This window comes from Ornithodoros turicata, chromosome 2 (genome assembly GCF_037126465.1).
Source record: "Ornithodoros turicata isolate Travis chromosome 2, ASM3712646v1, whole genome shotgun sequence".
In the NCBI taxonomy this organism is placed as follows: domain Eukaryota; kingdom Metazoa; phylum Arthropoda; class Arachnida; order Ixodida; family Argasidae; genus Ornithodoros; species Ornithodoros turicata.
The window spans coordinates 141,317,269-141,333,498 of NC_088202.1; the positions used below are offsets into that span (position 1 = coordinate 141,317,269).

A 16,230-nucleotide genomic window follows, 5' to 3' on the forward strand; every position below is an offset into this window, starting at 1 on the left:
AGCTTTTAGTTTTACACGTAACCTTTTACTATCAACTTTTAATTTCAGTAATTTGGCCCATCATTTCCCTAAACGCCGTGTCACCACCATCACTTGTGTGCGAGACTTTCACCTGTAATAAAAGTGTATCTCAACTGTTGCAGATTTTCTTTCCTTGAGAGCGTACGGAGACGTTCGCTCAGAAACGCGCCGTCAATCCGAAGTAGTATCGAAAGACCGCATGCGCCTGGCTTTGGGCGGTTCACGACAGCGTCGCGTGCCGCTGTCTTGACGGCTCATGTGGCTGGACGTTTAATGGAATTTAGTGACCCTGAAACACGCGGCAGAATGGGAATCTTGACCGAGCTGTCCGACCTTGAAGTTGGGGGACGACAATTACGTGAAAGCCACAACGGTAGGCTACGAAAGCATCATCGCTAAACAGAAACCCGGAAAGTGAAACTTTGAATCGTGGCGCCCAATAGGTGCGCTGCTACCGGATGCGCAAATGTTCTGGGACAAGTTGGGCGCTACCTGGAGGAGGGGGGGGGGGGAGGAGGAGTGTCGTTGGGAGGAACCCGAGAGGTCTGCCTGCCTGATTAGGTGGCATGTTTCTCGGGAAGGGAAAGGTGGTGGAGAGGAGGAGAGGAAAGGGTGAAGTGGAAGACCGAGCGGAATCCGCTCGGGGGGAGGATAGCTGCGTCCATGGGCCGACTTCAGGGGAACTGTGCCGGCATACGCCTATTACACATCTGAGGAAAACCCAGGAAAAACCCCAGACGGCACAGCCGGCCCGCGGATTCGAACCGCGGACCTCCCAGTCTCCAAGCGCACGCGTTACCGCTGCGCCACCGGAGCTGGTGCGCTACCTGGCGACGCTGCGCCCGTTCGCATTCACGCATCGTGCAAGCGTTCTCGTAGGATAGTCACACATTAGATATAGTGGCCTCGGTGGCTTAGTCGGTAGCGTGTTCGCCTTCTGATCCCGAGATCGAGGGTTCGAACCCGGCCGAGGACGCCAGCAACTTGGTGGCAGGGTACAAGTTGCTTAGACATGCCGTCTTCCCCGAGGGACGTTAAATACGGGGTGCCGTGTGATGAGCTTTCATCGCACGTTAAAGAACCCTCAGGTGGGCAAAAGCAATCCACAGACCGACCGCTGTGGCGTCGCTCATGATCTCAGTTGTCTCGCGACGTAAACCCCCAATTATTATGAACATTGGATATAGTGTGTCCTGCTTTCCAGCAGGCGCTTCTTCGTACACTCTAAATCTTTTCACACCTTTAAAGGTGTAATAACGTGCATGGCGGACGCCTTTTTATGTGTAATTTTCGTAACACCATAATGGAGCACGGTTTCGCACAAATTCTCTTTACTCGAATGTTGTCTGTCCTCCAAAAATTCAGTCTTGCAACATCTCAACATTGTTCAACAGTATTGTAGACACTTGCGCGTGCTCGATTATCGATAGCGATGCATATATGCATTAGCTCGTACCTACGATATCCAAAACATAATGAAAGCAAGATTTGCACTGACACTTGATCTTTAGTAATGCTTTCTAAATTTTGTAAAATATCATCCTGGAGATGCAATGTTACGCAACCAGGTTGAATGTTCATAGCGCACATCTTTAAAGGTGTGAAAAAGTTTACAGTGTAAGGGTAAAACTGATGTAATTTTTACCGCATAACGCACTTGTCCTGGTTTGTATTCAGGCAATCCGCCTTAATAGCTTGACATGCAGCGGGCCAGATGTTTCGGCGGGCCAGACCCCTGAAAAATCGTTTCTCTTTCTTCACAACAAACCTCGTCTTTAGCGAATAACCTGCTTGCTGGGTTACATATAATAATTTCCAGATCTATGGGCACATTCGTTGTTGGAAGAGCCAGGATTATTACAAAAGCTAAAAGGGCTTATTAGATTCCCCTTTCCACTGATCAAGTGGAAACAATTTGATTTTACATAATGTCTTCAGCGCTATTTCCTTTCTGGTTTAGTTTTGGAGTATAACTTGTTGGCCTCAACATAAACTTTTATGATCGGGTAGTGCCGTTTCGTGGCGCCCAGTCGGGAAGGTTACACTTACGGTTTAACTCTTGATAATAGCGATGGTTTACACTCACATAGCCTTCTCCATACACTATGGCATGATTCGGCTAATGTCAGGTATTAGTTGAAGTATTGCAATTACCTGATCAAAAAAAAATACAAAAAGTCACTCAAGTCAGGTCAAGCTCATGTTTATTGAGCGCGTGAGCCGCCACGCGTCTGAGGGGGGGAGTGATGTGGCGGGCCGTGGACAACGACGAAGATGGCCACGAGCTTGGAGCACCCGCTTCTCAGTTCCACCGCCGCGGCCATGGAGATAGTAAACAACGACCGGAAACCAGAACACTACTATATGCATTCATATAGTTCATGTGTAGAACTCTCGTAGGTGCAATGCAGAACTAGTAGTGTTCCTACCGTGAAAGTATAATGGACTAAAAATGGTATGTTCAGTTTTATGCTAACTTTTAGGCTCAGCTACTCAAATTAGATAGATTTACGCGTGCCAACTTTTACATTTCATTGCGTCCTTTTAACGGACATTCTCGTAAAATAAAATATGTTTCTTATAGCTAGTCAGCAGGATATCTTACGATTGTTTCGGTTGTTATTCCGAACTACTCAATGTGAGCTCGCTTCAGAGAAACGTGCGTCAAAACTAGATATGTCAATTGTGAAAAGCATAAAATCTCAAAATCTGTCACACTTTTTCACTTTTCGTTGCCAATACGTTTGAAAACAGTTAACCCGAAATTTCCATCAGGACATCAAATTTACCTTCCTTCACATGGAAGAGAGTAAAAGAAAAACATGGCCGGCCCACTAGTGGATCTGATAGAAATGCGCTAGCATTAGAACTTAAAAACCCTTTGAGAGGTCCCCTGCGCAGCGCTGCACAGCTCTTCAACAAACCCAAACGGAAACGCACGGCAACAAACGAAACAACAAACTTCAGCAAACGGAAACGCAGGACAGCATCGTCAGCCAAACCAGCCTTTTGGGCTTCCTCCGATTCAGCCTGGGGGAGCCGTCTCGCAGCGTCAGCCTTCTGTCGTTGCCGCTTGCTTGCTTAGTAGGGAGCGCAAGGTATATTTAAACAGGTAGCGTAACTCCCATAGGCCCCTGTGTCTTCAGAATGACGCCATGATAGAGACGGTCAGCGCCATCCATCCGTCCATCCATCCGTTGTGCGGACTACTACGATTGTAAATAAATGACGTCAGAGACGACGTCACTAGTATGAATAATAAGTAGTGCATAATTATTCATGCACGCCCACTTCGCTTGCCTTGTATTCCCTTTTCCGCGCCCAGTCAAAAATACCAGACGAGAACACAGAAAAATAAAGCATATCAGATTTAATGAATCGTATCAATTCCAAATACATACAGTTATCACTCCAAACTGAAACGCATCGTGATGACCATAGAGAAATTAGGAAGGCTCACATAAGGCCCATTTCTCACCTAGAGCTATACGTACACTTAGTGATTAGACATTTGCATTTATTAAATAAGTGGACGTTATAGGTCCATTGCAACAAAACACGACATCGTTGGTACACAGTTGGTTCCTGCTAACACTCACACAATCATGGCCGCTCGTCCCATGACGAAATCTTTTTTTCGTGGGCCCAGCAACATGGGATCATTGGGATCTGTTCACTCGTGTTAATCTTGGTTTACAGCACGGAGATGTGAACGTCGCTTCCTGTTTAACCCAAAGAGTGTACGAACTCCGTATTACAATGCACGGACACACGGTACGGATACAGAGACGCACGGATAAACAGACCCAACTGTGACACATGAGCAAAGGAACAGGATACGGAAATGTACTGGAGTGGTAGATGACCTCGTATATGTGCACGAGCGGTGCAACAGAAAGCCTTTTCTACATTGAAATTATGAATAACCTATTAGTACACACACAAGCCACGCCCATGTTGTAAAGTTTTTCTATTTACAACCGTACCTCAACTGTCAACACCCAGGATCGCTCGCGCCTCTTGCTGGTGGCCTTGCCGATGGGTCTGATTTGGTATTTTCGCTTGTTTTCGCTACCAGTTTAGATATACCTTGGGGAGCGCTCGGGAGCTACGCGCCGAGTTGTTTTTGCCTGGCGTGCCACCCTCTTACTGTGGCGCTGCAGCTGCCAGTTGTGCTGGCACTGCGGCCTGACGGCTGTGTATAGCGGTACATAGATTTCGAAACTACGTGAAATCGATTAATTTCCTGCAAACATTTAAAAGAAAACTCGTTCTTTGTATTTTCATTTACGGGGAGCTGTCTGACCGATTTCACAGTGTGAAGCGTGAAGTGGCGAAGCTCGACTACTTAGCTCGGGTGACGTTTGCGAAGAAGTATCCGGGGGCTCTACGCTGTAAGGTGATATGACATTGTGGCAAAGGGCTCTAGCGGGGGGGGGGGTGATGCAGGGGGCAGGTGAGGTCAGCCTGCTCTGATGTGGTGGCTCGGTGCACCCAGGGGAGGGAGAAGGCGGGAGGGGAGAGATGATGGTGACACAGTACACTCTAATAAAAAAGAGTAAAACGGGGAGTATTTGCAGCTTCTACTCCCCTAGTCTGGAATTACTCCCCATTTTAGTCCCCTAACCCAACATTTAGTCCCGACGTTTACTCCCCAGGACTGCAAATTGTCACTAAACTTCGCGCATGGGTCTCGTGAATGAAACAGTCTACGTATATATGTGCCCTTGGTCAATTTGATGGCATAACACTGTATAACTCAGACAACGTAGCAATATTCCAACCACACAGAGTAGCGCATCTTTCTCCGCAACTTGTGCCCTATGTATTGCGCAAGATTTTACATCACGCGATACATCACGGTTGACGGCGGTTTGCTTGAAATTATTTTCATGCATGTACACGAATTATGTACTTGGGACTCTTACAACTGCGCGGGAAATGCAGTTTACACTCTGTGACATTCATTTACTCCCCTGCATTTACTCCCGAAAGGGACTATTTTTTGTGGTAAGGCATTCACTCCCCAAGAGGAGTAAGAGTACTCCTTTTTTTTTTTTTTTTCTTAGAGTGTAGAGGGAGGTGTGGGCTAACCCTCGTGCTCTGAGATTAGGGTAGTCCAAGAGGACGGCAGCGCAAGTTTGTTCTTTGTGGGTACACATTCCCATGTCATAGCGGGTTGCTGATAATGCGATTGTAGACCCGGAGGTTAGTCCGGAGGTTGTAGTCCGCAGGTTACGCAGGTATACTCTCAGTACGCCCTAGCGCGAAGGGAGCCGTCAGACTTTGGTGCCTGAATGCCTAGGCTGCCTATAGGCTGCCGCTTCCAGCGCCGACAAACAAAAAAGTCGACATCTCCCTTGCCTCATTGCATTGCTGTTTTACGCGACCTGATGAAAAGCTTATTGTTATTCCTTTATTAGCCACCAAAATGCACCTATTAAGTACCAAACACCATCAAATAAAAACATCTATTTGTCTACCTCTTTTCCAGTATAATGGAATACAGCCAGACTTGTCTCCCGGAGCCACTCAAACAAAAAGGATGCGATGACACAGGTTATGTTCAGCTCTACATCCAACAATTTCATGCTAAATGTGGGACATCCAAGTTGGACTGTAAGTATAACAACAATGTATAATGCTGACATAATACCTGGCTTCTGACAACGGCCGCCCATGTCAGTGAAGTCGTAAAGGTCGCTTGACCCGGTGGTGGTGAGCAACAATGGGGTGGCATGACACCAAACAGAACGAGCCAGTACGTATTCCGCGTACACAAACGATGTATCTGGAGTGTAACAGCATGGTGATATCCTGTAAAACATGAGTGATTTCTCAGAAACGTGCCAAAACAATCGAAAAGGTTGCTTAATCACAACAAATCTATATAAATAAATAAGAAAAGCGTAAGGCAAGAAGAATTATAACGTTTTTTTTTCCCCGACTTTAGACTTATATCTGAGACCTGCATTGAAGTCGTTCTTGCAGCTGAGTTATTCCATCATGCGGATGTGTCTCCGAAGAAATACGTAGCTGCAGAATTGCCTAACACTAATTAATTAAATATTTACTTACGCAATTTCGCCTAAAAGTAATTTTGTAAAACGGGTCAAAACGTTCGTTACAATCGTTGGAAGACCGCGTTATACGTTAAAACCTGCGCGCGCCACAAATATCCACTGAACGCCACAAAAGCATTGCCTTCGCTTACGGGCCCTTAGCAGGAAGGCTATGTTACTTTAGTGCAAAGGTGACTCTATGCGGCGAGAAATACAATCGGAAAGCGTGTATGGGACAGCGGGCAGCACAGTGTTCCGTGCTCTCCAAGGGGCGCTTTCTGATTGCTTATACAGTCAAACTCCTTTATAGCGAACACCTTTTTAACGAAAATACCACTACAGCAATTTTTTTTTTTTTTTTTGCGGTCCCGCTGGAGCCCTATAGGTCCAATAATGGACATCCTTTTTAACGAAAATATCTTTACAGCGATTTTTTTTTTTTTTGCTGTCCCCTGAGTGTCGTTTTAAATGGGTTTGACTGTATCTCTACACTGAGCGAGCTTATAGCTTCCCACACTCGAAGAAGAAAGCAAAAAAGGAAAGTAAAATGGGGATTAATTGCAGCTTCTAGTCCCTTAGATTGCAATTATTCCCCACTATCCCCGGCATTTACTCCCCGGTACTCCAAATTGTCGCTGAACTTCGCAAATGGTCATCCGAATGTGGTAGCCTATACGTAAGCGTGCGCTCTTGATCAATCTGATGACCTAGGCTGTATAATTAAGCCAGCCTAGCCATATTCCACCCACACAGAGCAAAGAAGAGGTAGCGCATCATTTGTGGCGGACCGTGGACAAAGACGAAGATGGCCACGCCGTCTGGAGCACCCGCTTCTCAATTCCACCGGCGAGGCCATGGACATAGGCCACCGTCATCGCCTCTCCGTGGCATACCATCATCGCCGGTCGGGACTCATGTACAGGGATACCATCGTCCTCTACATTTGGTGACCCGAACTACAAACACCTCAGGAAGGGAGTTGCCTCAGGACAGAAGCCGCCGATATTTCGAACAGAGACTGTTCTTCTTCTGGGCACCGTCCTCATCATTGGCATCCAATGCCAATGATGAGGACGGTGCCCAGAAGAAGAACAGTCTCTGTTCGAAATATCGGCGGCTTCTGTCCTGAGGCAACTCCCTTCCTACATCTCTACCGGTTCGCTGGATTTCTACCCATCTACAAACACCTCAGTTCGGTAAACAATTAGGCCTTTTATCATCCCAAGTTTTGCAACAGATTAACCGGCATGGTGCTGAGCATCCCATCCTGGAAGCCTCCCGGCCCAACGACACTCTGCGTTCTGGCAACAGCCGACCATTCAGCTGCGACTCGTCTCCTTCGGACCGTCTCATCCACAAGCCATGACCTGGTCACATTTCCAAAGACTTCCTCTGCTCGCTAAGACCACAGGTATACTGCAGACGCCATATTGCAAAGCATGTTATTCCGGCACACACGCGCTTCACAGATGGAGCCGCCTTCACTCCTGCCGCATCTCGGCACTCTTCACCGCACCCAACGCTTTTCACTGCCGGCTGCGACACTCGAGCCTTGCGCTCACCTGCCGGTTGCGGCAGTCGCGGTAGCCGACGCCACGGCACGCTTCAACCGGCGTCTCTGGGACTTACCCTGGGACTCTCGAGCTTCGGCTCCCGTGCCCGTCGCGGCACCCCAGGACCACGACACTGAGCGCCTCACTCTTTCCCGCTCGTCTCTACCTGACCCCCGCCGCCACGCGTCTGAGGGGGGAGTGATGTGGCGGGCCGTGGACAACGACGAAGATGGCCACGCGCTTGGAGCACCCGCTTCTCAGTTCCACCGGCGCGGCCATGGAGATAGTAAACAACGACCGGAAACCAGAAGACTCGGGTTAGATTCCTGGCGTCAGCGCCTCTTTTCCCTGAGTTGTTGCATTCATGGAGATAGGTCACCGTGATCGTCTCTCCGTTGCATACCATCATCGCCGGTCGGGACTCATGTAGGGGAACATCATCGTCCGCTACACATTCTTCGAAAATTGTACCCTATGTATGCGTACGTCGCAAGTTTTTATATCACTCGATATATCACGGTTGAATTTCATTCACGGCGTTTTCATGCATGCACACGAATTATGTGCCTGGGACTCTTAGAACAGAGCGTGAAATGCAGTCTCCACTCTGTAAAATTCATTTACTTCCTCGCATTTACTTCCGAAGAGGACTATTTTGGGGGCCACGTATTTAGACCCAAAACTAGTAAACTGGCTCCTTTTTCTTAGAGTGCAGGCCCCAAAAGTAGTTGATCTGGCCACCTGTTCGAATCGTCTGCAACGCCGTAAAGCATGTGGCCTTCTGACGTCAATTGAGCGCTGTGGTCTGGGTTCGCAGGAGTAACAGTTTCCGCTTGTTTGCGTGATCAAATTCTCCCCTGTTCACACCGAAGTACCTTGCCGAAAACGATCGTTTCAAATTGAACTGGCCGACGCAGACCACATTTCGACCGTACACCCAGGCTCCATTCCGGGCGTCAGCACCCTTTTCCTGAGTTGGTTGAATTTGTTCCGGTTAAGTGTGAAGATGTGATCGAAATTTTTTTCCTGCGTTGTTCCATGGTCTTCAGGGTACAACAGCCACCCTAACCCCTCAAGGTTTACCATTATGGTGAACCATGTTATAATAATGCGAAGACAGTACTTAATATTTAGTTAGTTACAAACTTTAGAGAGGATCACGTGGTGGACAATACGTAATGGCGATTTTGACTGGAACTACCGCTAGAGGGTAGTTATGCTAGCCTGGAAGGAAGAGCGCTCCTTGTGTTTCCTTCCCCCATGGCGTGAGGAGATCAACGAGATCAAGAGAAAGCTACGCCATCGCCATTCCCCGGCCCACGAGGTTATTCTAGGTCACTCTAGTTACACTTAGCTGGGCAGAAACGCCCGAACAGCATATTGGGTGGCCTATTACGAGATCAGTGCAGGTGTTTGCATTCCGTATTTAGTTTTGTACAAGTTCACTAATGGCAATTTCCCGCGCGCGACTGCATTTTCGGTGGCTTGTTTTCAATCGGAGGACCACACAAGTTTATTTTGCGACAGAGATATTGACCACTGCATTTCTGAAACAAAAAGGTGGTCACTGTTGGTTACAGAGTGAAAGCCATTTATGTTGTGTGGAACACATCAAAATTAGCTCTTGCCGGCGATTTCTTCAACGTGATCCGCCATGTTGACTGATGAGGCAAGGCTACTTCGGCGGCGCAATCTGGTCCTGGCGAGACCACCTCACCCCCCACCCACCAACACACAAAAAGTGACCTGACCCAACCTAGACTAACCTCAGCCAGATGCGCTAACCTAATCTAACCTAACGCTTCTTACCTTTTAACAAGATGGCGACCTCCATATTCGTTAGGCTTACCAATGGCCGCGGTCCTCTTGCTGTAGAAGGGTTTCAGGTTGTGTTGTTCAGGCGCATTTAAATAAGGCTCTCAACACAATTTTATGATAATTATCTATTATTAGTATTTTAGTTGTCTTGTATGACCTCCTTTCACTCGCATATGCGGTATCCATCTTTGAAACGCTTTCACTGATTTCTAAAACTAGTGGTCCCGGTACGAACTACACCGAAAAATAATTACGAGTACGATGAAGTACTGATAGCAACATTTTCTTGTTTTTTGTTAGTGTATAGCTAGGGTTCCGCGTTTTCAGTTTTTATTTTTGGGCGGAATCAGCGTATGGTATTTGATGTTTATTGATTTTCACGAAATCGGCGTTTTTCGATGTTTTTCCTGGCGTACACATGGTTTACGCGACAGCTATCGGCGAATACAAATCACGATGTAATTTCCGCACGACGGTCAATCAACATGGCGTTGTTCGCTGCGGTGGAGTCTTACGGCTAACGAAAAAGTAAACGAATTGATTGATTGATTGATTGCATAGAAGTTACCCATCAAAAAGAACTCGTTACGAGTTAGGTTACCGTGTGAAAATGTAACTAAGTTAATAACGAAGTTCTTCAGTCTGAAATGTAACTCGCGGTTACTGAGTTACTTTTAAAAAAAAAGAACGAGTTCCTTCCAAGTTACTTCGGATACAAAACGGCATTACGCATGTGCAGCGCGTATGAGCAGTTGAGTTAGAACCTGAGTTGCCTGCGGAGGAGTGCAACACGCTATGCATCTTACTTCGTGTGGGCGCACGATGGTTCAGCTTCATTTCAATGGCAGCGGTTCTTGCTTCCTGAATAAAATACTGTCATTAAATGACAGTATTTGATATAAGACAGAACCCTGTCTTATGGCAAAAAAAAAAATGCAATGAAGGAAGCGGAGAGAAAGCAAGAAAATATGTGAACGTTAGTGAAAAGCGAATTAAAAGTAACTTGGAACTTAACTCAACTTACCTGAAAAAGGAACGAGTTCCTCTGAAAGTTACCACAGCGTAAAAGTACCGAGTTAAGTTACAGGTTATCAAAAAAAAATAAACCTAGTTACAGTAACGAGTTACTTGTAAGGAGTTACCTCGAACTCTGATTGATTGTAAACGGACATTTTCCACATCCATCGTATTTCTGTATGGTCTCCGGATCTGCATCAACAACTTGCTGGGCACGTGCAGCAATGTATCTCTGTCATGTCCCCGAACCTCCCTCTGTATTCGGTGTTTTTCGATTAAAACCGGAACCCTGTGTAGAGCCCGGCTTCTTGTTTTGTTACAGGTGGGCGCGTGTTACTTGGAACTCCCCGTATAAGTATATCTCAGTATCACTTTTTTTTTCGCTTTCAGGCGTCGCTAAACCGTATTGCGACCCAGAAACAATATCTAAATTCGACAACGACTGCGCCGCAAAATATAAGAAGTTGTATGGCAGTACTACGCCAAAACCTGATGAGAAGAAAGAGCCTGCGAGTCTGACCCCCGAGATTGACAAGCAACTGTGCTGGTAAGTACATTCTCACGTGTGAGAGGTAGTTCCACAATCGTCACGAACACAACGTTTTCGGTGCTGTATACCTATACCCGACATCCCCGTCACGACAGGAGGCTGGAATAACCAATTTCGCGTGTCTTGCATCAAGCGCTTCCCGCCGCCTAGCGTTAGAATGGATGATGGGTGACTGAGAAAGGCGTGAGAAAGAATGGCAGCACTCACCTGGTTGGGTGGCCCTGCACTTGAGGCACCGTAATGCAGGAGGAGCCACGCCGATGTGGTTAAACGTTGCACCGGCAACCAGAAATCTAGTGGCCACAAAAGGATGACGGCACAACGTCGAGACTGGGGAGCTAAAAAGCCAAAAAAGAAACACAGATGTCTCTGGTGCAGCACTCGGAGGCAGCTGGAGACCGGTTTCGGCTTCTGGACATCATCCTTTTGCGTTTTCATCATCTCATCATCGGATTGAACTTTCTGTATTAAGTGCACTGGGGTAGCCAGTTTGACTTCGTCGAAACTCACATCCCCGTTTTTTTCTTTATTCACATCACATCACATCACATCACATCACGCGATAGCGTTATTGAGCTGTCCTCGCGGAAATTTCCGTGGTCTGCGCAGAAAGTTTCATATTCAGCTTTGCATAGTCCCTCGTAAAAGAGGTCAGATACCATGAGGCCCCACAGGCGAAATATTGGCAGACATCCGAAACAAAAATCTATCAAGGGTTGCTGGGGCACGGCTAGTCTTGCTGCAAGTATGTAGGCTTGACGTGGCCTGGGCTGTTTTTACGTTGTTTCGACTTCTTCGGCCCTCTTGCTCTCTGGAACATCCTATTTTCCATTTTATTCTCTATTCCTTCCTCTGTCTCTGACGCAATAAAGGGAGTCGGGGATCCATCATTATTTATGATGCCGTCTTTATCTGGCTGTGTTCAAGTTAACTGTCTTCGCCTGAAGCCGCTCGAAATTAGACTTTAGGCGCTTTTCTATGTTAGTTGGCGAGGACTGTAGTTTGTAGATGCCGTGGTTGAAGGCGTATATAGGGGTTCGTTTTCTTTCTTTCTTGCTCTTCACGATGCTTCAGGCTGACGATGAAATTCTAGAGCATGAAAGAAGAGAGAAACTGCAAAGCAATTCCTGGATAGTACGAATTTTATCATTTACAATCAGATGCACTTTAATCGTTCCTCGTGGAGTTCTACTTCTCCCGAGTGATCTATCTTTCACTTTTTGGCATTTCTTCCCTGGCGACTGCCCAAGCAGCACAATGTACTGAAAGTCGAGTGCAATAGGGGTGGATGGGTAGGTGAAAGGCCCTGAACAGACTCTTGAAACTAAGGAACATTGATAAGACACATAACGTCCACCCCTGTTGCACTCGACTTTTAGTACATTGTGCTGCTTGGGTGAGTTCATTGCGGAAATTGATAGCGTTTTTCACTTCGTCATGAAACCACGGTTAGTTCATTCCTTCATGATGGTTCTTCATGTCAATTTCTTCCCGATAGCGCCCATGGCGATTATTTTCAGGATGACAAATAAAACTCCGCTCGCGCGATAGATGGCGCCACGTGAACCATGGACGCAGAGGCGTTTATGGCAGGGTTCTCAATGTGAATCCTCTCCCTCCTGTGGCACATACCTGCCATGTAGTTTCAGGTGATGCGACAGAGAAACGAGGAATGCCTACTAAGGCTTAGCAACATGGGCGTGCTCGCTAAGTGAGGTGACCACGACGCAGCTGCGCCCTCGGAATGCTGCTGTATTACTACTACTTACAAACGAAACGGCGAAGGCGCGAGAACGACGTCTAGTTTCGTCGGTACGTGGACCTACCGAACGGAGAACCGAAAAAAAAAAAACAATCGTCCTATGTTGATGGCAGGTATCTAGGCACTGCAGTAAATCAAGTTAGGCTTCTCCTTATCGTCGCTGGTTCCGTGTGAGTGCTTTCAGGGAAGCTATTCTCGTCAAAAGTAATTGAGCTCGATTACTTTGTGTCTCGCCTGTCATTGGTCGTTACGCGAAGGCGGTGTGAAGAACAGAGGTGTATGCCACGCGGCCTCATCCAATAGTCGAGCCCTTGATCCTGCAATCTTCGCGCTTTATCGAAGTGCCCATATCACAGCGAGGCCGCCCGGAAGCGGAAGATTGTAGGTTGTATCGTGAAAGAGAAATTAGTGTCGGCGTGCGATATGTGCGCGCAGAGTGCATGGCCCTCAGCGTGGCACCACTTGACTCCCAACGTGGCGAAATGCGCAATATTTCACTATCCATGCACATGAAGGTTGTTCCAGAGTGAACGGAATATCACCACATCACATTCATTGTAAAGGCGGAGTCCCCACATATAGCGTTTCGCTCTATAGGGCTGGAAAATAGCGCTCGAAACCTAGCGCTGTTTTTCCGTTTGCCGTTCTCACATACAACCGAGCACATATAGCGCTATCCTGCTGAGGTCACGGGATATCTCTTTGCGACGTGATGCACCGGTGCTACCGTGATTGCTTACTGCCGGCGTCGGGTATCCGCAGCATGAATGGGGATGCTGTAATCGCGATGCCAGACTATAGTAACAAAACACCCATGCATTGGCAGATGAAACTCGTGGCCATTTTCACGTCGTCGTCGTAGTCGCATTCCCGTCTTGCTTCTTCGAGTGATTGGAAGCAAAACAAACCCCAGCTTCCCCGACGTCACGGCTGAAAGACGCTCTCGATTGGTTAACGCAGACTCACCGCTCAAAATAGCGCTAGAAAAGTTGACCAGTGCTGTGCTTCGACAAGAGCGGTTTTATAGCGGTTCGTAGCAATGCGAGGAGGAAAATTTAGCGCAATTTTCTAGCGCTATGTAGCAAAGCATTATACGTGGGAACTGACCTGAATACACGTATATGCGCATCGTTTTCCCCCTCTACTTTATTTCAGTATAGCACATAGCGCCCCCTTGTCGTAGGAAAGCGCGACCCTACCTACCTACCTACTACAGGCAACCGTATGACGACCTTATTAATTCGCGACAAACCCAGCACGCGTTATCCCCTCTAGCATTACATCATCATTGATTACAGTTCAGCTCCTACATTTGTTCTCTCTTTCTCTCTCTCTCTCTCTCTATATATATATATATATATATATCTGCAAACCATTGCGTTTCGTTTCAAATCATCCACACATTTTCTTAGTGGTACTACGATTGATGTCACTCTACTCATTGCGTCAACAGGGAGACCGTTGTTTCGGTTTCGGTTTGAGAACTGATCTTCTGAGGCTGGAACAACATAGAAAGGACAAGCACATACAAAGCCTCAAATTGCCTAAGAAATGAACGATGAAGGATGGCTGGTTTGTTCCTTCAGATGACGCACCCTTGGAAGTCGCTGAAGAAGGCTTGTTAGCTCAGCTCAATTGGTAGAGCCCTGGACCGGTAGTCCAGAAGGCGTGGGTTCGAGTCCTACAGCCTAGCTAACCTTTTCAGTGAATTTCATCGATCTTTACGTAGTTTGCCGCACCCTACACCAGAGCAATGGCCCTTTTTCACAATGGCCCTTTTTCACCATGGCCAATGCGCATGCGTATGACCTTGAGGCGCCGGAGAGGATTATCTCTTTTTTCACTAGATGGCGCACTGTGTGGTCGACAGCAGAGCCGTTTATAGAGAGAGTTTGGCCATTGGGAGGAGCCTAACTTAAAGCGCGTCATGCGACGTCACGGCTGAACGACCTCCCTCGTCGTGCTCTATTGTTATCCAGTCGTCAACCGGTCGCCGACGCCATATTGATGCTGATCGTTGTTTACAATACAAGGAGAGAAGACACGTGCGACTTCTTGCTTCGAAAGCCTTTCGTCCTTGAACTCTTTCAGTTCGACAACAAAGCCCCCCTTATCCCTGGGGCCGGTGGGTCATAAGCCGGTTATTCCTGTAGATTACATTCAATGCGACCACGAAGTTGCCGACCAGCTGGCGGACAGCATCAATATGGCGCGGACTAGATGGCTGATAAGCGGATTCCGCTCGGATTCAGGCTTTTAGAGCGGCGCAACGACGACTCTGACGTCAAAATAAGCTCTTTCCATGAGGCGGCAAAAGATCAAAGAATGGCCAAACTCTCCCTATAAATGGCTCTGGTCGACAGAAGTGGGGACCAGTGGGGAAACCGCACAATGGCGCGACCTTGTCGGCTCCACTCCGGACCGGTTTTGGTCCATTGTGCTAGCCACGTGGATTTGTTTTGATGCGCGCCGAGCATGGTTCGTTGGAGAGCCGCTAGGATACGACGCGTATCTGAAAAAGGTCCATTGTGCGCTGCTCATTATGTGTAAACGTCAGCTTTTCGTAATCTTTCTAATTTGCTTTCCCAGTTCCTTGGAATACAGCAAGAGTTGCGTTACGGGAGTGCTAAAAGACAAACACTGCAGTGATGAGATCAGCGCGTCTTTTCTTGAACAGAAAAAGAAGCTAATGGCAAATCAGTGTGGAGCGTCGAAACTGGAGTGTGATTTTGAGAACAAGAGCGCTGAGTTCAGGACACTTTCAGCGTGGACTCTAGCAGCAGCCGTCGTGGTGGCGTTTGTGATGAATGTAGTGTGATATCAGTGGTAGTGAAGACAGGGCTCTGCTGGCTGCCATTTCGCTCGGTCGTGGCAGTTGGTCGCAATAAATATAAACTGTAAATATAAATAATTTGTGAATAAATATAAATATTGTGTGAATAAATATTGGTGTGTGACCGACCCGTTGCTCGTGAGTATTCGCTTATTCAACACCAATGATTCCAACATCGACCACGACAGGGAAATGCTTTCTGCTTCAGAGCAGCATGTGACAATATATTCTGTTACGAATAGGGGACAAGACAGATTCTATATAATTACTATTAGTTTCTTCATCAAATATTAGCCAGTTATTTCTCAAATACAGTTCGTTAACTAGTCCCCGAATAGCATTCTGCATGTTGGAATATCATTCTACTGAAAACAGCTCTCAATGAATACGCGACCTCATGAGAGGAAAATAAACCAGCACGATAATGTATCCACATCTCCACATGTCCGTCCTCAGCTCCATCGCAGCAAATGGGCCAAATAGAGCACCGCTCATAGTTATATGGCAAAGAGTCCAAACATCCACTCTTATACCATCAGAGTAGAAGAAAAAAACAGCATGGCACAACACATTAGAAATTTGCAAGTAATGTACCTCTCACACGGACTAACGTA

General features: G+C 47.1%; 1 protein-coding gene across 1 annotated transcript in view; it reads left to right on the forward strand.

Annotated features, from left to right (window-relative positions):
- Window positions 1-15,744, forward strand: part of LOC135386236 (uncharacterized) — a 220,632-nt gene extending 204,888 nt beyond the window's left edge. Inside the window, exons 47-49 of the mRNA XM_064616046.1 lie at window positions 5,516-5,640; window positions 10,862-11,018; window positions 15,373-15,744. Coding sequence (XP_064472116.1) covers window positions 5,516-5,640; window positions 10,862-11,018; window positions 15,373-15,601 — 511 coding nt within the window. The 3' untranslated portion in view covers window positions 15,602-15,744. The remainder of the gene's footprint in view (window positions 1-5,515; window positions 5,641-10,861; window positions 11,019-15,372) is intronic.
- The last annotated feature ends 486 nt before the right edge of the window (window positions 15,745-16,230 follow it).